Source organism: Nyctibius grandis, chromosome 7 (assembly GCF_013368605.1).
Source record: "Nyctibius grandis isolate bNycGra1 chromosome 7, bNycGra1.pri, whole genome shotgun sequence".
Taxonomy (NCBI): Eukaryota; Metazoa; Chordata; class Aves; order Nyctibiiformes; family Nyctibiidae; genus Nyctibius; species Nyctibius grandis.
Window position 1 is genome coordinate 25,144,411 of NC_090664.1, and position 27,400 is coordinate 25,171,810.

General features: G+C 38.3%; 1 protein-coding gene across 1 annotated transcript in view; it reads right to left on the minus strand.

Moving 5' to 3' along the window:
* Positions 1-27,105, minus strand: part of AHR (aryl hydrocarbon receptor) — a 66,771-nt gene extending 39,666 nt beyond the window's left edge. Inside the window, exons 1-2 of the mRNA XM_068404511.1 lie at positions 26,734-27,105; positions 18,826-19,013 (exon numbers count right to left, since the gene is read on the minus strand). Coding sequence (XP_068260612.1) covers positions 18,826-19,013; positions 26,734-26,789 — 244 coding nt within the window. The 5' untranslated portion in view covers positions 26,790-27,105. The remainder of the gene's footprint in view (positions 1-18,825; positions 19,014-26,733) is intronic.
* Positions 27,106-27,400: the final 295 nt, after the last annotated feature.

Consider the following 27,400-nt stretch of genomic DNA (forward strand, 5'->3'; position numbering starts at 1 on the left):
TTTAATGGTGCCATCTGTCATATTTTTTGTTGTAATCTTCTGCCAATATAGCGGAAGATCAAATGAAATAAAATCTAAACAAGAGGTTTCATTTACCCTGCCACAAGAAATAACGTTCAAGGTGGCAAAGACAGATCTGTTTGATGATTATGTATTTTCTGCTAAATTGTTCCATATGCTTAGAATATTTGGGATTTAGCCAGGAAGAAAAGCAAAAGCACTTCTAGTAGTTGAGCAGTTCCTCTCCAAAATGTGTGTCAAGTTATCTTTGCACAACTTATTCTTAGGTAAAAAGATTCATATTAACTATTTCTGTTCACTATGTTCACCAGAAAAAAACACATAATTCCAGAAATATGTGCGTTTAGCTTAACAGTTTAAAATACGAGAGAAAATTGTGCAAAAATATTGACAATTACACTCAGTTGACTCTGTCTGCTTTACTAAGCCTTTTGAATTATAACATTTATAAATATATTCCTTTGACAACTGTCATTAATGACAAGATATATTTTATATTAAAACAAGCCAGTGCAGTTGCAACTATTCACCATCTCTGTTCAATCTTTTTAAAGAAACCAAGTTTTACTCCTATAATTTAAGACATATGCTTTAGTTCTAAAATTAATCCATCTAATTAAAGATTAGCTTTGATAAGACAGAATGAGATGCTATTATTAGTTTTAATGTTAGTGAGGGAAACACGTAGAGGACAGATTACAAGATGACACGGAGCTCTGCCCAGGATTCGGATGGTGTCTGTTACTGATAGGAACCCCACTTCCTTCCTGCATCCCAGGCCTTTGTGCAGGAGGAATCTGAACTCATCAAGACTCTTTTAATTAGTGGTTCTAAGCTACATCATATTCTGATAATTTTTTTTTCAAATATACTGCTGCTATGAAGTGTTTTGTAGAAATGAGTACTGATTGATTCCGGGCACAGCTTCATACTATCGCCCTGACCTTACAGTACAAAAGAAGGAACAGCAACATGAGAATTTTTGGCAAAAGCTGTATGCAGCTCCCTTACTGCCTCGCATGCCACCATTTCTGTAACAAAACTGCCAATCATAATTTAAGGAATTAATTTGACCTTAAGATTTAATACATCACATAAGTTTATAAAAGGAAATAGAAGAATGTTTCTATTTCTCCAACAGAGATGAAAACTTAGGAGAGTTTGATAGCACTTACATACAAACAAAGTTTAGATATAGTTTATTAATTCTACAGTTCAGTTTCAGATAGCTGCATTCCAAATGAGTATAAAGTTGAACAACCCTCATTCTTATAGCAAAATGCAAGTAATAAGATGGAAACAAATGCAATGGTTCAAAGAACAGAAGGGTTTGATTTGTGAACGTAAGACAGCCATCAAACACTACCCCCAGCTTACTTTCCCACCTGGAAGTGGACATTACTAGCTCTACAACTTGGGTAGCTTTAGCAGGGGACATATTTGCCTTTAAGCTATGATAGTTCACAGCATATGGTGCTCATGTAAAACAAAACCAATAGCACTTCCTTAATAGGATGAGTAGTAGACCGCTGCAACTCAACGTTCACAGCCACCCATCTTCAGCCATTGCTGCAAAGCTCAACTACTAATGTGAGCCTGAAACCCGAATAAAGTTTAATAGAACATATTTAGTAACATCAGCTGCACTCTCCCAACTTTGTAAGCCCCCTTTGCATACCTTAAATTATATTTGCAAACGTGAGGGCCAAATATTAAATGTCACTGAATCCAACATTACATTTATCAAAGACACCAGAAGATGACCACTACTACTTTTTCCCTACAAATGTTAATATTCCATAAACAGCTCTGAATTCTCTCTGACCCAAACATATTCAACTAAAACAACCAGGCTGTGCAAGGCTGCTGTAAAAGTTAGTGGTTTAGGAAAAGTGAAAGGAGCCTGTACTGTCTCCAGTTTTGTAGTACATATTTGTATCAACTACTCAGTCGGGGAAAAAAAAAAATCGCCCTGCTAAAAGCATAACTTCCGCCTGGTCTCTCAGGTATGCTTAAACACAAAAGTTCAAGTGCAAAGGGGAATTAAAAGGCATATTACTGGTGATGACGATACTAATGTGTGAGCAGAGGAAAGTACCAACCTGCACAAAGCTAAAATAGCAGGTGGGATAGACATGGTCTGTTTTGCACAAAGCATATCCAGAACCTCTGATATGGAACTGATCTTGTTCAGTCTCGTAAAAGACTGACACAAAATTGCCAGGCATTCCCTCTTCAGGATAGCCTGGCTTTCTAGGACAGCCAAAAAGTTACATTGCTATGAACTTTCCTAGCCTACTTCTAGTTTTAGCAACAAAAGAAGTTATTAAAAAAGCAGTGTCCATAGTATCAGATTTGTTTTCCTGTTCTTCATGCATGGAAGGTTGTGAAAATTGCCAATACTTGCCTCTCTCCTCAAACATAACTGGCATAATTTAAGAGCGAATTATAAATAAACTAGATTGAGTTCAGTAATATATTTCTTAAGAAAGGAAATATGGGTGTTTAGTCTAGTTAGTACTGTAGTAATTTACAGCTTTCTGCTTTTACGTACCAAATGGCATTTCCATCCTTAGATCCTACTGCCAAAAAAACCTACTATTTCATTCCAAACATTTAGCAGTATTACACTCACTATGCATACACAAATATATAGCTGCCAGCTTTGCAGAATAAATTCAAGTGACAAAATATTTGACATCTAACCTCTTCCCTGGAAGTAACTTACTCTGCGAGCAAAACAGCAAAAGCTTCTGCTATAAAGAATTCATCGTGCTCATAGAACTAAAAATCAAATTTGGGTGTCACAGCTGATTACAACTTTCGTTGTTGCACAGCATAAAAATACAAAAATAATCAGGTTTTATAAAATTATTATTTGCATCTCTTAGCTCCATTTATCTTATGCATGTAACTTTCTTATACAGATCCTTTAAGTGGGGTGACAATTCATCTTTAAATTCAATTTGAGAAACACACAGTCTATTATCACATTCAGAAAGGAGATAGCAACATTTATTTTCAGAGGAGTACATGGAAAAGACGATGCTGTAGCAATGTTATATTGAAACTTACTGCATCAGCTAACAATTTACCAGGTTGAGATTAAGTTTTGAGTTACCAGAAATTACACAAGTATCATTTACGTGTAAATCAGTTAAGGCTATTATCAATGTCTTGAGAGGAAGAGTTCAGTTTGTGGTCTTAATACATATATATGAATATAGTAAATATCCCATAATATGGATTTTTTATTTCCTAGGTTGATTTTTGACAAAAAAAGTAGCATTTAGTGAAACGGTTTTGTACTTTGGTTCCTACTGACTGTAATGATGAAGTCACAAATGAAAATATAAAGCTATTAAAGTACAGAACTGATTCCCTAGACATCTCACAGATGCTGCCAAATGAGCTACACCCTCTGTTAAGCATTAAGTTTCTCATTAAGGGAGATGAAATCCTCCTGTGTCACATCATGGTGGTAACACTGGAAGCGATAATCCTGACTGCACATCTTCCCAGAGAACCTTCCACATATCTATAGGTCTGAAGTGTGCCTATGAGCATTTAATGGTATGATTTGCATTTTAAAAGTCCCTCGAACGTGGAGCTCAAATTCTTGATACTAAGAAGGGTCTTAATAGCACCTACTGGGTTCTTCCATCAGAGAAGTTGAACAGAAAGGAGAGAATCTGATCATGACATAGAAAGTCAGTAAACACCTATATATATATATAAAGGAATTCCCCTCCAGGGAAAGATCATGGAGCCCTAGAAGGATGCCTGTAAGAATCACATAGCTGTGCAGACAGTGCCATCATGAAACCTTGAGTTAGAAAATCTGAAAATGTCTGAAATATAACCGTGTTCTCACTGCTGTAGCTTGCTAAAGAAGGAAAAAAAAAAAAAAGACAAATTAAGGCAATTCCTCCAAAAGCCTCTTGTACCTTACATTTAATTTAATATGGCTCTAATCTGACATTTACTTTAATATGGCTGTGGGTACGGGGTTGGCTAATGCAGTCAAAGAATCTTCAGAACACTTGAAAGATACCTCAAGTATGAAAATATTTATATACAGTGTAAATTCCCACATTTTATTTTCATTCTGAAAGGAATGTGACCCACTTTATAAAAGAGAGCAACCATAGGCTTGTGGACTATTACCAAACCAGAAGGGAAACAAATCTTTTCCCATACTATTTCACACAGATAAGATCCCATAAAGTTTCAAGCAGCACATGATTTTGAACAGCACCAAAAGATTCTGCAAAGGCCGTTTTCTCTGAGATGGGTTTAAAGCAGAAGTGTTTTCTGAACAGTTATGATCATCTAAGAGTGTACCCCTTGAATTTGTTCCCTTCCCTCCCTGTTCATTTCCATTTATGCCCCTTAATCTGACAAGTCTTCTCCAAGAGATTATAAACTAATTTACACATGGGCTTCCTGGGAGAGAAGAGGTACAAATGAACATGGCTATGTTCCTTCCTAGGACACTTAGGAGCTTAAACTGCAAAAATAAGGTGAAGGGCTAAAAATGAGGGAGTCTTTGCTGTTTATCACGAGGTTAGTCACTAACAGTCAAGTATGAGACCTCAGTTAGAGGAAGGCACAAACAGACATCAGATAATCTATCCCCACTCTTGCACTTCAGATAGTGTCTCTCTCTCCATTAAAAGACAGAATGAAAACTATCTATAAAATGTAACAGCCCTCACAAAAACATGTCTTTGTATATAGATGTAGCAACTCATTTGAGCCATACTCTTTCAGAGATGAGATGCATTTTACAACGCAAGCTGCCCCTCAGCACTACTACTCGAACTGATGAGTGGAAACATAAGTAAATGGTAGCACCAGAAACACATTTCCTTTGCACTGGACAAACAGACTGGAACTGATGTTGCAGGTGACATAAAATGACAGCAAAGTAATTTGAAGTTGGGAGATGTGGAATAGAAACGCTTGCTAAGATTCCTCTCACACACAGCCATGTTTCCCCATTTTGTGCAAGTTTTTTGTCACACTCTCCTGTTTTGGTCTAATTCAGATGGATTCAAATCCTGCAAGAAAAAAGCATGTAAGATTCTTCCAGCATTCTTGCCCATATAACAGGTAGAGACAGATGTCATATTTTTAAAAGTTTGCCTGCTCAGGCACTTCCTCTTCTGTCATTAATATCTCTAATACTTTCTTAAGTTAGGAGATGCAGTATAAGGCTCACTACATTTTTTACGTTATTAGTAATCCAACCCTTTGCTTGAATTTTTTTTCCTATATAGCTTATAATAGTTATTACAATATTCCACCACTCCATCTTTTTCTAGTCTTCCTTACTGCTTAATGTAAAATGTTCTTCTTTATTAGTCTAACTATGCTTTTAAACTTCTCATTTGTATACACAGATTTTATAGCACTCTCTCTTTTACCAGGTGTCTGTCTTATTTAATTCTCTGACCAAGCATCGTAATGATTTTGTAGAAGTGTCCTCTGCTTTTATCCAGTCTTGGCTCCAATTCCTTTATTTTTTTTTTTAAACAGTCTGTATTTTACTGGAAAAGCATTTGCTGAAGAGGCCAAAAATATAACTGATCAATTTCATGCGTTCATCACCTCTTGAAATTTTGTCCCAACTTTTGATTCTGAACACACCTCATCACATTTTATGAGCAGGCAGCTCAGATCCATTTGGTGAAGGGTGATCTGCTTGCACACACAGGCCCACTCTCACAAATATTTTTTGGTCTTTAAAACCAAGGCCTTTTATTGTTTACAAGACTTCACCTTTACTTGGTCTGTACAGCAAAACAAGATCTTTTTTTTTTTTTTTAAGCCTGTTCCCACTACTGCAAGCACTTTCAATTAAGCAAGCAGAAGCTGTGTCTGAGAAGGAAACCACCCTGCACAATATAGTACTCAGAAGTCCAGGCAATTAGCCACTTTTTTTTAAAAAAAAACATTTTCTCAACCAGTGTTTCTGTATCACTAATGCAAAAATGTTAAAACAGCAACAGAAACATCATAACTTATCATGAACTGAAACTGCCTAGTAACCTTTTCTTCTGATATGGTTTGGGAGAAGCAAACGTTTATTTTGCTCTTGAATTCTGAAGCGAGTTGAATATTTAAGTGCTGGTTTTAAAACGTTTTCAAAATATACAATCAGACTAAATGCAACTGGAAAGCCTGTTGACAGTGTTCTGCTAAACTTATCCTAATTCAGCTCAAATATGCAAATCTCATAACACCAGCAGTTTATCCTCAAAAATTTCTTGACAGAGGTCCCTTGACTTTTGAGGTACTAGAAATGTCACAAGTCTGAAATAAAAAAAAACCATTCTAGTGCTAGACCTACTAAAATGGAAAACCAGCATGAACATCAGCAGTTTAAGGCCTGAGCTCTTACTGTCTGTTTTCTCCTCCCACCCTGACAAATCTACAAACTGTTGGCTATATCCCTGGGAACTCCTGAAGTCACAGCTGCTACAGTCTATAAAATTTACTGCTACCAAACAGTAAAGTTGTATTAGCAATACAGAAAAATTATGACCAAAAGTAACGAATTGTTTTTTTTTTTTCCCACATCTGTAAAATTAATTCAATTTTCAATACCTTGCATAATATTCCAGTCCTCCATGTGAGACATCAGAAGAGGGATAGTTTATCTAGTTACATGGCAGGTGATGCTAATCAACCCTACTGGCTCATACAAAAATGTCTGCTCCGTGCTTAGAGCAAAATGCTTTGCAAAACGTAAGTTGCAGAGTAATTGAATTCTTTTCCCTGCAATACCACATCCATGTAGAGCCAGTGTTTCTTTTAAAAGCACTAACAGTAGCCATGCTTTTCTTAAGCATGGCTGAAGTTATGACATTGACGAAACACACTTACTGGTTTTAAAAGCACTTTACAGAACAAAGACATTAGATTTTACTAGATTTGCCTAACATATACACCATAAAGGTATAAAAACCTGTTTTAAAACATTCACATAAACCAAGAACTTGAAGTTTAACCAGATTGTGTGTGAGATTTTCCTCAGCTTTCGTAGGATACTTTCTTTTGACCCATTCCCAAAATGCAGCTCAGCAAACCCTGAACTGTTTGTTGAAGCAGACTGGTGTTTCTCTTAAGACTGTTAAAAGATTAAAATAAATAAAATAAATAAAAAAATCTCCTCTTGAAGACCTGAAAAACCATTATACACCACTGAACTATCACAACACAGATTAAAACGAACTCAAGCTCTGCTACACAGGAGAGCTGAACTCGGGTTTTTTGCATGTTCTTATCCTTTTTAATTTGCTTTATAAAGAAAGAGTAACAGCATTATTAAGTCTGGTATGTTGTTTACGCAGTAGTCTCCCTTAAATGGGGGACATATCTCCAGTTGCTACAAAGTGGTACTTAATACACTGCTATGTTTTTCTTAAGTAGAAGGAAAAACCAACAACCGATTTATGTATTTTTTTCCTTAAGTGACTAACTGAGTAATGCTGAACTTAGTTCACAGCATGCTAATTAATCACTCCAGAAACACCACACTAAGTCAACATGTGCCTACCTCCAAAAATGAGAGTTCAGTCATTGCATTTGGAAGACTCAAGTCTTTGTTCATACAAGCACTTGCTCTACTTAACGCAAATGTTCCCAAATTGTGCTATGCAAGACACTTTGAAGTTATTTTATGTGTGTGGTAGGCACTAGGAGCCACCACTCCTGAGCTGGAGTTGGGGGAAAGAAAAAAGGAAAAAAAAGAAGCTGTCACAACCACTATGCAATAAAAGCTCATTCCCTTAAAGCCTACAAACATGTGTGCTTCTTGCTCAGAATATCCCCGTCAGGTTCCCAGATTGGGAAAATGTAAAAGTGAGACAGAACGAGATTTATATGGGAGTTGAAAGGCAAGCAGCCATTTTTTAGAGTAAGAAGTAGGCAAAAGGTTACAGGACTATGAAGTATAAAATCAGAAATAAACTATTATGTCTTTGTCCGAGATGGTCAATGGTATCAATATGCTGTCTGGGAATTTCTGAGCTTCTAATACATCAGTGGTAGTTCTCCTCAACTTGAAGTAGAGCCTAGAGTTGAGAAAAAATAACCCTGAAGAATGACTGTACATGACATAGCTATAATGCAGCAGAACAGCAATTAGTGTGCAGGCTTTTATGGCTAGCCAGTTGTACCAAGTCACCTGATGCCAGAATTTTAGTTCAGGATCTATTTTTTTTTTTCTTTAAACACACACAGGGAATATAACTTCACTTTTGCTTTTATCATTTACTTTAAAACATTAAAGTAAATCTCAGGAAACATGCAGTTGTTCAAATTTGTCAACTCTCGCTTGGGCTTTGAAGCTTAACAACCGCATACCAAACCGTATATTGCTTGTGGTTTGAAGACCGAGAGGCAATGAACTCTTGTTCCATAACTATCACAGAGATGACAGTCATCTGCTGAATCACCAAAACCATATCCTGGCACACCCGCAGTTCTTCTGAGGTATTTCCCATTCAGTTGTTTGTCTGGGTACATCTTCCTTTCTTCTACAGAAAAAAAGTCAGCGAGAGGTGCATACTTGTAAATTGTAACTTACCATCAGATCTATTAATATGATACTGCTTTAGCTACAAAAAGGGGAGGAAAAAAGCTTGCTGAATTTTTTGAGGTGAGGGATGAAGTCAAAGTGAAGCGATTTACTTCCTTGTGGAATGAAATCTATGGGAAGCTGAGCCTAGATGCACAGAGGTACCTACCTATCATATTTTTAGTTTTTTGAATCTTTGGTTCCTAAAACAGTTTTCTTTTCCTATAACTTAATTTTTCCATAGGTTAGAACAATGCAGAAAGTTTATATGCATAAAGCTAATCAGACATTACATATTGTTTAAAAATCATCATCCATTTGTTACACTTTTGATTTGTAGAAAAGACAGTTACTGTTCTGTCAGTTTTATACATCAATAGTCTTTTTTTTTTTTTTTTTTTTAACAAAGCCTAGGAGTATAAAGTGATTTTTAAATTCCCTTTACAGTTATTTTCTTACCTGGGGAATTTCTGTATGATTTTAACTGAAAAAAGGAAACAGTAAATTATGTTTCATGTATGAAACAGGACAGTTTATTTATTCTCTAGCAAAATGCAATGTCTAGTTTTGCCACTATTACATTAAAAGGGTATGGAGGTGAGTTTGGAAGGTTTCTTTACAAGACCATTCAAGTCCAACCCTTGCTCTATAAAGGTATCAATGAATAAGGACTTTCTAACAGAAATATCTCTTATTTAAATTGAGGAAAAACCCATACACTCCACCAAAAGAGATGAAGTTGTCTTTTTATGCCAACTCAAAACTTTTCAACAATTCAACAGACTTTCTGCAACGACTGAAGCATGGCAAGTGAGTCAAGTGGACTTTTGGAGGGTTGCTTCCTTTCCAGCCCAAGACTGTCTTTTCTCTACTTGGGATATGGGACTTATTCCCAGTTTATTTCACTGTTGAGGCCCATGGATGTATCCTGTTAAAGCTACATGCATGTACTCAGTCTGAAAGATGAGCCCTTCCTTGTCCCTTGCAGAAACCTCTAGTCAGCCCCTGCACTTCACAGGTTGCCGTTCAGGTCAACACAGTTAGACCTCAATTGTACTGCACATAGGGGAAGAGGAATGGATCACTTGGGACAGAACTGGAGGGATGCTCTGGAGAGACCCTAACTCACCAGTTTGGTGATATGAAAACAATGAGAATCAACATTTAAGACCTTGTTAAAGTCAAGGGAAACAATATCCACTGCTCTCCCATTGTCCACAAAACCAGGCATCCTTCATAAAAGGCAGTCAGGTTTATTAGGCATGATTTGCCCATAGTCTACAGATAAGACTAGTATTCTTACAGAGTAAAAGCTGAGGAAGAACAACTTCACTTAACTAAGGCAGTCACCATTTCAGAGTAGTACATCCATGTTACAAGAAACACCGAGGGATTCAGGGTAGCTGATGCTCCCAACACTGAAGTTAAGTAATTGAAAGCATTCCAGTGGGCCCACAGTCAGCTAGCACTGCTTGAGACAAGCAGAGGAAAGGGGGATGCTTCAGAAATACACAGGCCGATACATTCCTAAAAACTCTTACAGCCACAAGGCTCAAACCCTTCCTGCAGGAAAGCACAAGCCTTGTGTTCTACCTTCAAATGCTGATGGGGTGCATGAAGAGGGGCAACTTTTTTTCCTTCCACACCACTAGGTATAACTCATTAGCAATTAGCATACTGACTAGGAATTCATATTTGCATTGCTATCCTTCTGAAGGATCAGCTACAAAACACAAAATTATATATATTAGGCTCCACCTGTCTACAAAGTTTCTCATTAAATAGGTCAAGAAAGCATATTAACAAAAGCCATCAGTGTGCTGTATGATACCAGACACATTTCAAGATCCTTTAACGTGATCAATTCAACAGCCTGGTCTCTGGTAAGATATTACATAGAGTACCATACAGAGCATGACTGTATCAAAGCAAAATTAAGAGCAGTTGTGAGGACAAGAAGGAAACACTGGGATTGTTTGTTCTAGGCACATCTCATCATTGTCTGATAAAAGCACACTAAACAACAAATGGGATAAGCAAGGAGGAGACTGGGGGCTACCTCTGTCTTTTCCTCCAAACATGCAAAGTATTTATGTTGCACATTGGAAAAAAAAAAAAAAAAAAAAGGAAAGACATCCTTCAGTTTGTAACTCTGATGTAGACACCGAGAAGCAAAAATGAATTCACTGAAACTGAATACTTCAGTACAAAAAGCTAGTGTCTTGTGCTGACCGACAGGAATCATACCGCAGAAGACATGACAATGGAGTCTGATGGAGGAGTCAGAATATTTGACCAGCCAGGCCATGGACTTGCTCCAGTAAATTCCTACTTTATGCAATCAGTCAGAATTTGTCTTGAGGGGCCAAGTATGTATGCCTTTCAGCTTATTAGATGTTATATGATGCCATGCATAAAGTGTGCAGTACTGAGCAATTCAAAAGGCACATGGGTTGAATTTCAAGAGGCAATTATTCAGTGGAAAAAAATGAGCATCTCTTTGTTCAATTAAAAACAGAGTTTAGCATGCATCAGTGAGGGCGACTAATTCCTATTTGTATGTCCCCTTTAATGTTCACAGCTGGCAAACAGCAAACCTACATTTTCTTAAGGCAGTTTCAGATAACTCCTGTAGTTCTTACAGTTTACTTCATTTACGTTTCTAGAATAACTGCAGTAAGTTTTATCATTAACATAATGCCTTGTTAAAACACAGCTTGGACAGTTCATCACTGCACTGAGGTGCAGGAACTCCTGGGAGGCTTCTCCCAGGAAACATTTATCAATACATCATCTGAAACTCTGAAGATCACTTCCAAAATTGGTTACTTCTTTTACTTTTTTCGTATTCTCTTAAAAAGAAATTATAAATTAATCCATTACAACAACTGAGCTCTGGTAACTAGAATTAGCTTCTAGTTATCTAGCTAGATTTCCAAAACAATTCACAAAGCAATCACTCTTTAACTAGTTAGTGCTCTATCAAAGCATGTATGGAGCAGAAACTATTTTAATAGAGTTAAAGTTTTTGTTTACTCAGGAAAAATAAACAGTGTTATAACTGGCTAGAACCGTAAACATCTACAGAGCTCAATCATACAAGCAAGTCGTATTTCCTTATCAGAATACAGATAAAGTCAAACAGGAAAAGCTAGGGCATTTCTCCTATCAACAAGCACATACGGGAAAAACTGCTGAGTCATAAAGGCACACACAGCATTAAAAGCTATTCCAGTATTAACTGATTATTTGTAGACAGTTTTAAAGGGTATTCATACTGAAGTCTTAAATTACCAGGACATATTTTTAAGGTCATAGTCAAGCAAACTATACTTGTACAAATTCAAATGGATGAATCACAAAGCCCATGGAAGACAGATGTGGAGAGCCTCCTGCTACCTCTAATTATACTTCTCCACTCAAACTGTCTTTGGAGGAGGGATCCACAGTTACTGTGGTTTGTATAACAACAACAAAAAGCTCCAAATCTCACTATCTTTAGGTGCTACAGTACAGTAATAAAAATATTAAAAAAGATCACAAGATTTGGAATACACAGTGTCAGAGAAGCAGCAGTACTTTCTGAGGCCAGGCTTTTTATCTTGCTACCCATTCCGGGTTTGAATGTCATACGAACCCTAATAATGTCAATCGTCAGAACTCTTGTATGGTTAGCATATGACAAATTATATTTTAGGCTCTGATATTGCAAATGAGAGAATACTCACTGTAACAGGTATCCAGAACAAAGCTCAGAACAGTATGCTTAAAACTAATCTCCCCATTAACAAGGGCTATAGAGAAAAGACAAATGCTCTGCATACTGGGACAGGGTTTTCAAGAAATTTTACAACAGCTTTGTGGAACATAAGAGGCTCCTACACTGACTTTCCATATGCCTTTGATTAAATAATACATATAGTGCAGTGAAGAGGAGATAACCTTTTATTTCTCTTCCTTGCAAAGGGAGTTCTAACAATGATTAACATTAATCACTGAAATATTACAGTGCGAGAGGAAAAGAAAATCTGAAGAATACATTAACTATCAGTATTGGTACCCAGTTTGTCCTCTTTATCCTACAAATATATTGACATATTAAGCTCTTACTTTGTGATATAAACAGACTTTTCAATTTTAGATGTTGGGTTTGAGGTATATTCAATGTCAATCATATCAATCCACAGGCGTATAGTGCTGCTTAGCTGCATGACATGCCTAGTGACAGAGCGCTCCTAAAAATAAAATGTTTCTGAGCAAGCTAAGAACGAGCATGTAGCAATGAAAACATACACATTTTGAGATTTAAGGTGATGTCACAGCTACATGGCTCTAATCATCATTTTTGAGGATTAGAATTTAGGACTTCAAAGCCTAAATCCCTACTTATGTTCTGTTATGTAAAATACAGGCTAAAATAGCCTGTAGCAGACAGCCACAAATGCTCAGTATGAATCTCAGGGGATTGGGGGCAGGAGGGGGAAATGTTTAGGGGTGAAAAAAAAGACGACAAGTACAGCAGTATGAAAGAACAAGCATGGATTAGGAAATAACTTGAATGGTACGATAGTCTGATACTGAAATGACCACACAATTCCAAGGTTCACATTTTGTAATAATTTTGGATTGGGTCCAGGGGGGAAGACAGTACAAAAGGAAACACAGTTGGTTTGTTTGGGGTTTTTTTTTCAATTTTTTTTTTCTTTAACTCTCAGATAAGATTCAAAGCATCTCATTCAAATATGTGAAAATGAATTCATGGTAGAAATACCAAATACAGAAAAGCGAATTAGAGAATGACATAACTTCCAAAGCTGGAAAACAAGCAAATTTAAATCTGAGTAATATTTTAACAGGATGATATATGTGCTAGAAGAATCATCAAGAGATGTGGTGGATTCTCCATTTAGCTTCTTGCCATCAAAATCAGATGGCGTTCTACAAAAGTCACAATCTCTCAAATTATGGGGTGTTTTCTACCTTGGGAGTACAAAAATGGCTCAAGACGGAGTCATGAACCAACTAAGACTAGTCAAGCTCACCAGAAGCTGCTGGCAACAGTTAATTCCTACATGGCATCAACATAAACACTTGAAAGCAGTAAGCGCAGCCTGAGTCCACTGCTCCACCCTGGAGGGCTCTGGCTTCTCCTGACATGGGAGTCAGGAGCGTCTACGTATGCAGCAGGAGGAGCAGGGAAAGAGGGGAACATGAAAGGGAAGTCACACTTTCAAAAAATACATGAAGAAAGCTGCATTAAACAAACAAGGCAGGTAAATATAGTGACAGTCCGAAACAAAAGCAAGTCAGGCCAGATCTGCTGTATTATCCTGGCCTTAATGGGTTGAGTTTTAATCAGTTGTTTTGTACTTCCAGGTTTCTGTTTCAGACTACCACCTAACACTTGGCAGAAAGGCTATTTATATCCGCTAGACTGTAGATGTGTTGCAGCCCTTCTCAATGTGACAGAATAAACGCATTGTCTCCCACTTCGCCTGTCTTTCCCATCTATACATCTTATCTTAAGCTATACGCTCCAGAGCAGGAACCACATGCAGTCTGTTCTCTCCAATACACAGTGTGACAGAACAGTGGGCATCACAGGAAAAATACATTATATCAAAGAATGTATTTTATGTGATGACAATGGGTGCATTGCAAATTTAAGCTATGTTATGCCAAGGAATGTGTGTTAATTATATTACAAAGTAAAATTAGGCAATACAAACTTACTGGAAAAAAATCTTAATTACTTTGTTATTGCTGTGCTTGCCAGAATCACTTGCATACAACATAAGAAACCAATTCTAAACTAATTTTGAGCAGAAACTTTGAGCAGAGTATTCTGTAATTACAGAATACTGCCCAATAAGCAAGAGGGAAAAAAACACATACTTTAAACCACAGGAATTCTTAGTGAAATGGATGAAAGGATAATTAATAAGCAACACAGTAAATTTTGTTTCTAATGTATTGATACACACAGAGAACAGCTACTTCATTTTGGATTCTGCAGGCCCCTCCTTAATTCTCAGTATACCTTTAAAAAGAAAAATCATGCCCCTAACATTAAAGAAGTGACTCTACTTTTATCCTTTTAATCTAACTGCTTCACCAAAACCCTGAGAAGACTCATTATAAATGTTCTTCCTTACTGCAGTAAAGTACTTAAATGATTATCAATTCATCATATAAGGACCAGAGCCAGAGGCAAAAGGGCTTTGTCCTTTAGTATACACGGGGAACACAGGGTATGCCTAAATGATTGTCCAGTTGTGCTCCAGATGCTGAACTCACACTAACCTGCACCCACACAAAGAGCTGTTGTCCCATATTCCACTTCATATTTGTCACCACTGATTGCACACATGCATGGGCACTTAGCATCAAAACTCAGTGAAATAATACCAGGACAACATACAAAGTCTGTCTTTACTGACTGTCAGCAGACACCTGCCTGATTTATCATAGTCTCTTAAAAATAAAAAGCTTGCCTTAAGCCACTTTCAGAAAGCACCTTACACACACAAAACAAATACTCCAGCAGTGATTTAAGCTAACCTGCTTGACTTTGAAGACTGCTAATCCACTTCAGTACAGGTAGATAGCACTGCACAGCTGAGAAGCAACACCACCTTAAATCACTTAGCTTTAACTCACCACGCAAGAACTTTGACTTTATAAAGAAACAGACTTGAGACACATTATTTGAAGCCACTACCGAAATTTCCTTCTTGACTACAAGGTCAAATTTGTACATATAAGAGCATGCCAGACTGATTGACATGGGGATACAGAAAGCCTTCTGATACCATGCGGACTTGAGACTAATGTGACCACACGTAACTAGTGTATCTAAAGGGCAGTGATACAGAAGGATCACTTAGCATAATAACTTCACTAACAAACTACAACAATCAAAAGCAACTGCTTAACAGAATGCAATCACCAACAGAAGAAAGTAAGATGTTTTGAGGTTGTGGAAGATGAAAAAAAAAGTACACCTATTTCCTACAACCTGAAATATAGTAAGCATGCAGAAGTCTCCCATGTTTCAGTCAACGCTATGGAAAAACTCATCTATCTTTAGCTCTGGAGAAAATTCTGTAGCATCTTAATGGCTGAGGGCAGGGGAAGATGCTTTTCTGTTTGGTTTCTTATTATATATACACTTAGCTTCTACACTAACAACAAAAAACCTTGTAGACATCTAAGTGAGGTACATTTATTCAAATTGATGTAACTTCTTGAGATGTCTTTCACAAAACTGGTTTTTTCCCCCCTGACCCCCAGACTTCCACCTTCAGAAAACAGACATTCACTCTGGATTATTTAAACTTGAAAAAAATGCAAGTGTTTTGTTTGAAAAAATATCTATTGTTACAGCAAAAACTTGAGTTTCCTTTCAAGCAAGATCATATGATTACGCGTTTATATTTTACTTTCCGCAGGAATTTACACACCCCCCATTTGCATCCTGTTATTCATTTAGCGTTTCCCCTTTGCTTCAGCATGCTGCATTAATAAAGTGGACCTGTTGGCTCAGTCTAGGCACTTAAGGTGACAATCAGTGCTCGCTCTTGCATTTGTCAGATTTATTCTATAGGGCTTTCCACATATATTTAACTACACAAAACATTCCTTCAAAAAAGCAGTTCTGTGAGGAGCACTGCACAGACAGATTGTGAAACTCTAATCTAGGGGTTTTCAGGGTATTTTTGTTAATTCTGTACTTCAAAGCACTAATTTCTCTTTTGAAGGATGTTTCAACTGCAATAGATTCCATGCTATTTAAGTACATTAAAATAGTATAAAAGATCTTATTTTCAATAGTGGATCTGTCATAGTCATAGATTGGTTACTCTTATTTATCTTCAGTTTAGTCATTGATGTTTAGTCATTAGCCTTTAAACACCTTCAGACAGATACAGATTATTAACCTGATTTGTAGTCCTACAGTTCAAAGGTCTGAAAAGAAGTAGCAAAAAGCCTTTTTCTGCTAAAAAAGGTTAAGACAGCTTCTACTTAAGCTGTTCTATCTGAAGGTATAAATTAAACTTGCTTCATCATACACTGTTTAAAATGTCTTGCACAAGATAAGCAACATTAAATTATTTATTTTTTCATATTTACCAAGCTTCTTTATTTAATGGACACTATAGGAAAAATATTCTGCTGTAATGCACCTAGTATATGCACTTACTTGTTGCTTGAAAAGTCCTTTGCCTTACGAGGCAAATCAAAATTCTGCTACTTAATTCATTACAACACAATTAAATACCCTATATTTTACACCTGTGGTCCAGCATGGTAGCATTAGCAGCATATGTTTGTCTGATGTGGATCCCATCCCAGTAGTATGCTACTGAGTTGAAAACACAGGTTAAGTTTGCTTCAATTCTGGATCTACAGTAGTTAAATTGTAACCTGAAATGCAAATATAACTCCTCTGCCACTAACGCACATCTACTTCATCACCACTCTAAATGGCTGAAAGCTACCTTCGTGTTCAAATTAGAAACAAGCAACTGACATAAATTTTGGTGTGAAGGGATTCTGGCTGTCTCTTTACAGCTAAAGCCATGATTTTTTTTCCTATACAGAAAATGTAGCCTTAAATCCCTTTATTCCAGGACCTTTAAGTGCAAATTGTTGGAGGGTGGGGTGGGCGGAAGAAACAAAAATCAAGCACTTCCATTGCATAAGAAGTTGAGATTTGCTATTATCACTTCATCCCAAGTAAGGCAAAAAGCTTGCAATCTTTCGTATGTTTCAGAATAGATAATTTAAAAAAAAAAAGTTTAATTGAGACTAGAACTTCCTCTTCAATTCACCAAGACAGCACAGACAAGCCAAATCATTTGTTTTAGGACAGTCAACCTGAGATAACATCTCACAAAGGCTTTGATGAACCTGATGTGCCAAGAGAACTCTTCCATTTCGTGGCAGCAAATATTTTCATTTGAAAAAACACTGCTAGAAATATTTGACCAACTCAATACTAAGAATTGTCCTGAACAAGCACAGAAATCAAGACACTTGCATATATTCTTCAAGCAATAAAACACAGGATATAAGTTTATAAGCATTACTAAATTGAAGCCACTAGACACAATAAATGAAGTGTTCTCTATTCCTGCAGGAAAAAAATGGAACTATCGTAGGCAGTCAGGTTTCTTCAGTCCTTTCATCCATGGTATGAAGTCACCATCAAGAGACTGAAACACTAACTCTTAAACTGATGAGGAAAGATTATTTTAATGTCCAAAAGACTTCGTAAAAAAAAAAAAACAAACTTGCAGTTTAATATCAACTCCATCACAAGCAAGATTCTTTTGCTACTGCTGATCAATACAATTTCATCTGCAGTATTATACTGTAAAACTTCACTAACTGACAATTATTTAAATACAAGCTCCCTGCTTTATTCCCATAATAAAAAGGACCAGACTATTTCTGCCTTTGAAGAAATAGGCATGAAGCCAGCCACCACATCTCACCCTACAGAACAACTCAGGTAGTGAAAGAGAGGGGTAGGACTCCTTGGCCAGCTCTGAGATGGTGTAAGAGAACACGTGCTTCTGGCCCGATTACTACTCCAAGTACTGCTGTATTACCCTTGCCAGGGCTGGAGCCAGGGAAAACCTGCCCGCACAACTGGAGAATATTAACTGTCATCTTAATGCCTCATGCCCTGCATTAATCAGGGCTTGAACACAGGAAAAGACTTTGTCTCTTTCTTTACAAGTCACCTTTGCAATAAACTATAGGAATGGGCACTAGCAGTTACTTCATATCAAAACAAAGTCATTTTTAATGCATCATTAAGCAAAACATATAGCTGATGGGAACTCGTATGACATGTTTTGAACAGTAATGGTTTTATGGTCATTTTCAGAGGGGAAAAAAAGAAATCTCTTCAGTATCTTTGAAACTCTAAGGAAAAGGACTGGAAGACTCATTAAGGGCAATATTACTTCCAAATGCAAAACGTGGAAAGACTGGTGATTTAAGTGAAATATAAGTAGTTACATTTGGTTTTCAAGAAACTGGAAAGCTTACTTTATAGGGTTACATTGTATATACCCAAGCAACTGGATGTTCCATTAAAATACAGATAAATTAACAGTTTTAAGCACTTAAACAGCTGAAATCAACATACAGTATGAACAGAATTTTACAAGCAGTCCAAAACCAAATAAATTCCCAGCCCTTACCGTCAAAAAAACTTTTGGCTCTCAGGTAACTAACGCTAAGCCTAAGCACAGACAGCTTATCCAATTTGGCGATAACATCTTGAGGGAAAGGCAGAAGGCTAGCCAAGCGGTCCAGCTCTGCATTCAAGCGGTCCCTGTGTCTCTTGGATGGATTGGACTTGGCTCCTTCAGCTGGGGATGGCTTTACTCTGTGACAAAAAAAACACAACATAGATGTAAGTTCCTTCCCAAAATGAAGGTAAATATTTGTCAAACCTAATGTTACAAATTGTCTTTTAAACTTTAATGAGAAAAATGTTTTTCCAAGTGACTTCTGTTTCCCATTGGAAAAAAAAATGAATCTAAGATAGTTTAACCCCCCACTCCAGCACACACACTGTTAAATGAAGCAGTTAGAGCTACAATGGCTATTTGAACATGTAATGTACATTCGAAACCTTTGAGATTCAGTGTTTTTTATAACAAGCTTCCTACGCTTTCACTCAAATGTCACTTGAATTCTTCCAAATGTTTGTATTACAAGTAATTCAATAACTTTTAGTAATATTTGTGTATAAATGCATTTGGCAAGACACTTCTTCACTTCAATTACAATTTTTCACGGGTGTCTGTAATCTTTGTCAATGTTTGGAAGAGGCTATTGTCAATTGAATACAACAAAAGTTTTAGTAACTTGCTAGACAATGAGGCATCCAACACTGCACAAGAAACAATAGATGCAGCTCAGTCACAGGTAAAAACTTTGCAGCAAACACTACTGAGCTCATCCTTTAAGTCACCTGTCAGCTGAAGGCATTTCATTTGAGTACAGCATAATGAAGGCATGCCTTTGTACCTTACAAAGTACAATTTAAAAAGTTTTCTGCTATGAATTAATAAAGTTTCTGTAAACTTGCTATTTTCCATTCATATTCACATTCATCCTGAGCTCCAATTCCAGCTACTTGCACACTCACACCTTCCCATGTATGCAGAAGTCTAGAAACAGGTTTAAACCCCTACTGATTTGAATTATAATTAGTTATCACAAGCCAATACTGAAACCAAATAATTTATCTGCACAAACCATAGTAGATTTTATGATATTTATTAAACAGTTTTCTACATAGAGTGATTCATTCTCACTTTTCCAGTATTGCAGTTCTACTTGGGATCTGCAGCAGTTACCAATTTGTGCTGCTCTCATAGGAACGTTGGTTCTGCAACAGGTATCACTTGCGAAAACACTGAGCATAAAGACTTTCAGCAGTTAATTCCTTCAGTATTTCATTTAGTCTGCTTCCAAGCTTCATCCTTATATCAATTTTACGATGAGAAATTGCTAAAGCTCCAATAGTTACTTTTGCCACTGCTGAAAGTAAACCATACTGAAAAATAATTTCATCTTGTATTTCCCATCAAATAAGCAGTGATAGAGTGGACATTTCTATTTTTAGCTTGTTTTTACTTTATGCTTCAATTACACTTCTTGCTATTTTAAATTCAAGCCCCTCTTTTTACAGGTATTGTTTATTCAACTGTCACTTGTCAAAAACTTCCACTCAAGTCTGGCTGCCTGTTCCCTAGCACTGCGGCTGCCCTTTTGCGCATTAAAGGAGACATGCTCTTTATGTGGAGCCTGGAAACTTCAAGATGCCATAATACAAAATGTTGTTAACACACAGAAACATAATATATCAGCAGCAACTACTTACGCCCCAGACGGACAAAGTTAAGCTTGCTGCAGGGTAAAGATTGTCTAGGATACAGTTCCTAAAAACATTGGAAAAGTGGGGAAGACAGATGAATCAAGAAATATGAAAACTCTCTCTTGGAAAAAAAACATAGGTTCGCCTTCAACTGTAATGGATGACAAACTAAACACTTGGTTAAATGCGTGCTTCGGTCACAAGCCCTGACTTTGAGACCTGCAGCTCACCATATTCCCAAGTGAATATTAAACTTCATTTACTAAAGCTTTCTTCACATTCTCTTATTCTGGCAGAATATTCACTTATACAAGCCATATGATTAACACAATTTAAATATAACCCTAACAAAATAAAGTTCAAAATCACCAAACATTACCAGTAACATTGAAAATTACTTCATAAATATTTTTTATGTATTAAACTGCCATAAATGTAGAGACAGAATGACAAATTCCAAACTTTAAGCAGATAACAGCTGCGTAACTATCAGTGAACAGCTCACTACTATCAAATCAAACAGGTCTGCTTCCGAAAAGTAGAGGTCCCCATGGAAACCCCACAGAAGATTTGCATTCAAACCACACAATCTTTTCCAAATAAATCAGCACTAAATACCAGACTTCTCTATTTTCACAACTGTCCTCCGCTTTGCTTAAAACTTCTATAAGCAATTTGAGAAGTTGAAACTATACGCAACTGTGCACTTATCAAGTTGTTAGACCTATTTGTCTTTGCTTTACTTTCTAATGATTCCTACTTCTTACTTCTAACTAGTTCAAAGCATAAGGATTTTCTAAGTGCAGGATACAACATTTCTGAACATTAAGTTACCAGTATTTGCAGCATAAATCTTACCACATTCTCTCCTTCCAAATCAAACATTGATTTTCCCTCATTTTCCCCTTTGTCACCCAGCTAAAGTCCTCTGTATAAAAATGGATCCTTCAGTAACAAAGGGAATAAGGGTGGAAACACCAGGGGCATAAGTAGCAAGCTAAACCATTTTCCATCTACTTATATAAACCCTTGATGCTAAAGACAGCTCTAGCTGCGTTGCAGAAAATTATCTTTAAGGAAAATTACGTGCTACTTCAAGATTAAATCTATGCATGTGTTTGATTCAAAAGAAAAAAAAATAAAAAGGAGGGAATGGATTTTAAGCTGATCTTTCAGTTCTTGATCTTTTACCTTTCACGGGAAATTTGAATTCCCTAACCAAAGGCCAGAGGTCTCTGTACACTCAGTGCCTCCAAACTGAGCTACAATCCTTATCATCCAACAGCCGCAAGACAAGCAAGCACTCGTAATTCTCATTTTAACAATTCTAAAGGATTTGCCATCATAACATTAGCTGACTATTTTCACAGGTCTGCTACAGACTACTTAATCAGAAATTTTCATTACACGTGCTTACCATATGTGCCTTCACAGACATTAACAACACTAAATTATTAAAAATAAAGTGCACAAGTACCTGAGTCTTAATTATTATCAAAAGGCCAAAATAAATTTCAATATTTACATGCTAATTTGTAATTTTTTAGGGGAAATTGATGCAGCTCTGAGAAAATTAAAGCACAAATTTATTTTGTTCATAATACAAGCACAAAAACCCAACAGCCAAGCACTGAAAGGCATGATACCTTATTAATAAGACTGAAGTGTGAAATGAAGTCAGGAAATAAAAGAATGTGCAAGAGCACTAAAGATACAGCAACATGTTAAAAAACTAATTCTGTTAAAAAAACTAATTAGAAGTTAATCAGAACTGTTTTATTGCTTAGGAAAAAGGGACATAAGGAAGAATATACACATCACCCAGCTAACGCATATAATCTTTTCAGCTACATATGTTTTTCTTGTCATATTTAATAGTACATGCAATAACATATGTTATTCTTACGTGTATTAGTTAATTTAATGTAGGTCAGGTATATGAAATGCATCAGTTTCCACTAAGCAAGGATTACAATAGGTGACATACTCCAAAATTATCTATTTACTTTAGCACCTGAAAGCATTTACTCTTATTTCCCACACCAAATTTCCGATTACTGAAAATTCAGCTGACTATTCCTTTGGAAGCAAGAGATATGACACAGACTATCGACCTCTTCGATCAAAAGTTGTTGTCAACCTATCTTGAAGGGGCAAGAGTCCCTTTCCAGTGGCTCCTTCAGCAGGCAATGAAACCAGCAAAGGTTTAGGCCACTGAAGGGATAAAGTTGTTTTCACTAAAAAAAAAAAATCAGCAGCATAGTACTAATCTGATGCTGGGCAACTGTTTGCCCTCCGGTAGTAAACAGAGTTTTAGTCTGCTCAGGCTGTTTTGGTGTATGAAGGACTCCACCAGAGTGACAGAGACAGCCAGAACACCAACCAACAATGACAGTTTCACACTCAGTTTTAACATATTTCATTACTGTTTAAGATGACAAGCCAAGGCTATTTGGAAAGAGAAAAAAAAAAGTACGTTCCTATCTGCTGACCATCTTACCTACATTTGTTACAGATTCTCTTTCTCAAAAGTATACTTTTGCAAGAAGCATTGACCAAAACCCAACCAACAAAAAAAAAACAAACAAAAAACAACAAAACCCACAAACCTTAAAAACAGTGACTTTTAAGTCGAAGTCTACATATAACACAGGTACCCCATGACTGGCAAGGTTATCATTTATATTCTACATATAACAACAGCTTTATTGCCTCCATTTCAAATAAGAGGTGCAAACTGCTGTTTGTAGCAGATACTACTTTACACAAGGGAATCTTTCAATGATTATTTTTCTTTTCTGATTAACTTCCATTTTGAAATCTTGTTCTGGCACTTCTTGTTTGTTTGCCTTGAAAGAATACATAAATAATTTCATTTTTTAAATTAAAATGTCTCTGCACTGCTTTCTGAAATTACTATGTCTACTCAGAATTAAGGATCAATCAGTCAAACACTTTTCTCTGGAGTATTTAATACCATAAATACATTTAAGCTAACACAGAACAAAACTATATCATAATTTCTTATTTAGTCTGCTAAAGAAACATGCCATTATGCTTTTTGCACCTGCATAATATGAAACATTTAGATGTCCCCATCCCATTCCTTGTCTACTACATTTCTCCAGTTATGCAAAACTGTTCCTATCCAAACACTGAAAAAAAAAAAAGGCAAATCTGAGCTAGTAGGCAGAAAAATATAAAAACTACAAGATGGAGCTACATGTATATAATATCCTTCACCTCATGTTAGAATCTATCCACAGTAAACCCCACTTCCACAAAATTTGCATTTTATCCTTCCTACTACAATACCAGTATATTAATTCAGCAGTTCAGTTAATAATCACTAGAGAAAAGGAATTCAAGACTTTAAGAAAAAAAAAAGACAACCAAAAAGCAAGGGCCACCCATTGCTCCCCAAGCTTCAGCGGGGAGTCAAAGGCCCCACAGACGTGCTGCCACCAGGGGGACTGGCAGTGCTCGAACAGTAAATGGGGAGGAAATCTAAAATCTCCAAGGTTTTCAGAAAGTCATTTCTGTAGCATACTACGTGCAATTCGAGTGCACATGGTTTAGCAGGCTTTTTTTTTTTTTTCAGATGACAAGATAACAAGATGAACTGCAGGAACAGTTGCCTATTAAGTGCTCCCATGATTGCTTTACTTTTTCAGCTGTGATACTGTAATTCCCTACTGAATCAAAAAAGCACATTTCAGCACTCGGCACTGTCAGGCAATAGCCCGAGACTCCGTCTCAAGCTCAGTTCTTTACATGGCACATAATAAAATGGGAAGTTGCAGGGGGGAAGTTTCTTAAACTGGTTTTGAGATACCACCATGGCTTTCATGAGTTATTTGCACCTGAAGCAATAAGTGCTTCTTCTACTTCATTTTTTTCCATGGCAACTATAGCATTATATGAATAGCTTCTTCCACTTCCACAAACTAGCTGCCTATTTCCACAGTAACCAATTATCATGCTCCATTCAGTTACATATATGGCAAATAAAACATTAGAAGAACTATCTACAGAAACATTCTCCTCTACAAAAGATACTAATCGCAACAATGTATCACATCTTCCTTTTTTTTTATTTTGGAAGAGCTTTGAATTCTGCTGGGGGGAGGAAATATCAACTTCGAACAGATTAAAACCACGGTAACATCAAACCTTTATTAACCAGCAGCAAGTACATTTTCCCTCCCTCCCCCAATCAGTTACAAAAGCTTATTCCCTCTCTCTCACTTTTTTTGGCCTAAAGGTAAGGTCTGTAATCAATTATGTGAGAAATCAGAGCCCTCTGACCACTAGCAATGTTCTGCAAAGTTGATCTAACAGAAGAAGCAACCAAAGAGCATAGCCATTTTGAGGAGAAAAGAAACACATGTGTGTTACATACAAGATAAATTTGTCTTTCATAAAAATAATTTATAGGAACCCTAGCAAGGTGGGTTAATAATCAGCCTCCACTTCAATTTATGGGTGAACAAACTATTTTAATATGAATACCTTTATTTTAAGAAGAAACACTTACTTCTACCTTTGGTCCTAAAGGGCAAAGTTTCTCAATAAATAAATGGTTCCCACTAGTAACAAAAAAGGGCTTCAAGGTCAACTAATCAGAGACGTTCGGTCAGCTTATATCACGAGGAGATACATGGACAATTATTATTTAGGTAGGTGGTACAGTAACATAAAAAGAGGTTTCACATCCTCTAACCAATGCTAACCAGAATTTAATAGTAAGCCAGACATTAAGCAATCTTACCACCTCACCCTTTCACAATCGGAACTTAAGAATTATTTGCCTTTAGCAACTAATAGTCTACAAATACCACCAATACATTTTTATTTCTTCATGAAAAAATACTAATTTCATTCTTAAAATCCAGATCTACAGCGTGAATTTAATTCACTACCTCTACATTTCTGTTTGGAAATGAATGGTCAGAAAAAGCAAACACTGCTATTTTCATAATGAATGCATCTTCTAGCAAGGGAATTTTTTTAAAAAAATGCATTTTTAGAGTTTCTGTATTAATCTTTAGGGTGAAAACCCAGCTATGTACATGCATTCATTCTAACAACTCCAACCGTAAAGAAACAAGCACTCAAGTTAATTCCCCTACCCCCAAGACAGTTGTCTGCTATAAATCTAAAACATATCACCCACAATAGAATTTCATTAAATATTTGTCATTCTCTCCTTTAATGCTTTTGTAGTCTTGGCAGTTATTTTACATCTACAGAAATACCCTGCAGAAATACACGGGGATTTTTTGAGCTTTGCATCACGGTTAGCTTATTTTTCTTGCAGCTCAGTAGTTTAGCTTTGCTACTTTTTATAACCTATAGATTCTGGACTTTCAGTTGAAAGTGCAAGTTAAGCATCTTCTCTAGCCTGAAAAAGCACTGTCATGAGACCAGCCTTTTAGCGGAGCATGCAAAGCCTAGGACTCAAACCTACAGCAGGTGCATAATACGGCATTACCCAGGTACTAAGCTGTTCCCAGAGTTGCAAAAAGGTAAATAAACAAAAAGCTACCATACGGCCAGACTTTTTTTTTTTTTTTTTTTTTTGCCTCTTGCGACCAGTCTGTAGCACTCGGGTTTGTTTGGAGCTGAACAAATAAAAACATCTACTGTAATACCGGAGGGTTAAAGCTGGTTCAGCCCTCCCAGATAGGCTAAAAATAACCCTAAACGGTGGGAATCGGCCGAGCCTTTCCCGGTTCCGACCCCGCGCTCCCCGCAGAGACACCTGAGCGCGCCGGCCGGCAGCCGCGCAGCGGTGCGGAGCGGCGGGATCCATCGCGCAGGGACCCGCCCGGGACGGCGCGGCACCCACCGGTGGGACCCGCTCCGGTGAGGCGAGCGCAGGCACCGCTCGGGAGCCGTCACCTCAGATGCCTCCCAATGTAGGTCAGCCGGCTGCGCCGCGCTGCCGACACCGCTCCCTCCTTCCACCGCCGCGACCCTCCACGCCCCGACACTCCCTTCTTTCCCCCCCGCCCCCAAGAAAAAAAAAAGCTAAAACCAATGCAATTCCCTTGAGCACCCCAGGCACCACCTCTCCCGGGCGCCCCGGCACCGCACCGCGCCGCCGGCCGCCCCCGCCGGGCCTCCACGGCGCGGTGCGCGGCAGGACAGCGAGCCGCCGGGAAGCCGGTCGCTCCCTCCCTGCCTCTCTCCCCGTCCGCCCCGCGGGGCCGCTTACATTTTCTGCACAGGTTTCCGCCGCTTGCGACTGGCGTAGGTGACATTGGGGTTCATCCTGCCGCGGGTCCAGCGCCCCGCGCCGCAGCCCTCGCCTCGCTTCTCCCGCGGGCCCCGACACTGCTGCCCGCGGCCGCCCGGAGCGCGCTCACTCGCTCGCAGCGGCGGTGGCGCCTTCCACGGCCGGGCAAGGAAGGGAGGCGGAGGCGCTACGGGGCGGGGATCCTAGGTGATCGGCGGCGGCTACACCCACCCACCGCCCCCGGAGGGCACAGGTGTGGGGGCGGCCGGGGCTTTCCAGCGCCACTCGCCCTGCGCGTCCCCGCCGAGGCGACGCCGTCTCCTGGCCGGCTCCCTCTGCGGCGGCGGGAGGAGGGTGTGCGGCGGACACTGCACCCCAGCGCGGCCGCCGTCTGCTGGCCAAGCGCCTGTCAGTGTGCGCGGCGCCGGGCCGGGCCGGGCCGCCCCGCCCAGCCCCGCCCAGCCCACTCCTCCCGCCGCCGCCGCGCTCCCCCGGCCGGGTCCCGCCCCGCCCGGCTGCCAGCTGCCACCGCCCCCTCGCCGAGGAGGCCCCTGGCGGCGGCGGGGCGGAGGGAGCGGCCGTGCCGCCATGTTGGGAAGGTCACGCGAGGAGAGAGAGAAACGGCGCGGCAGCGGAGGGGGCGACC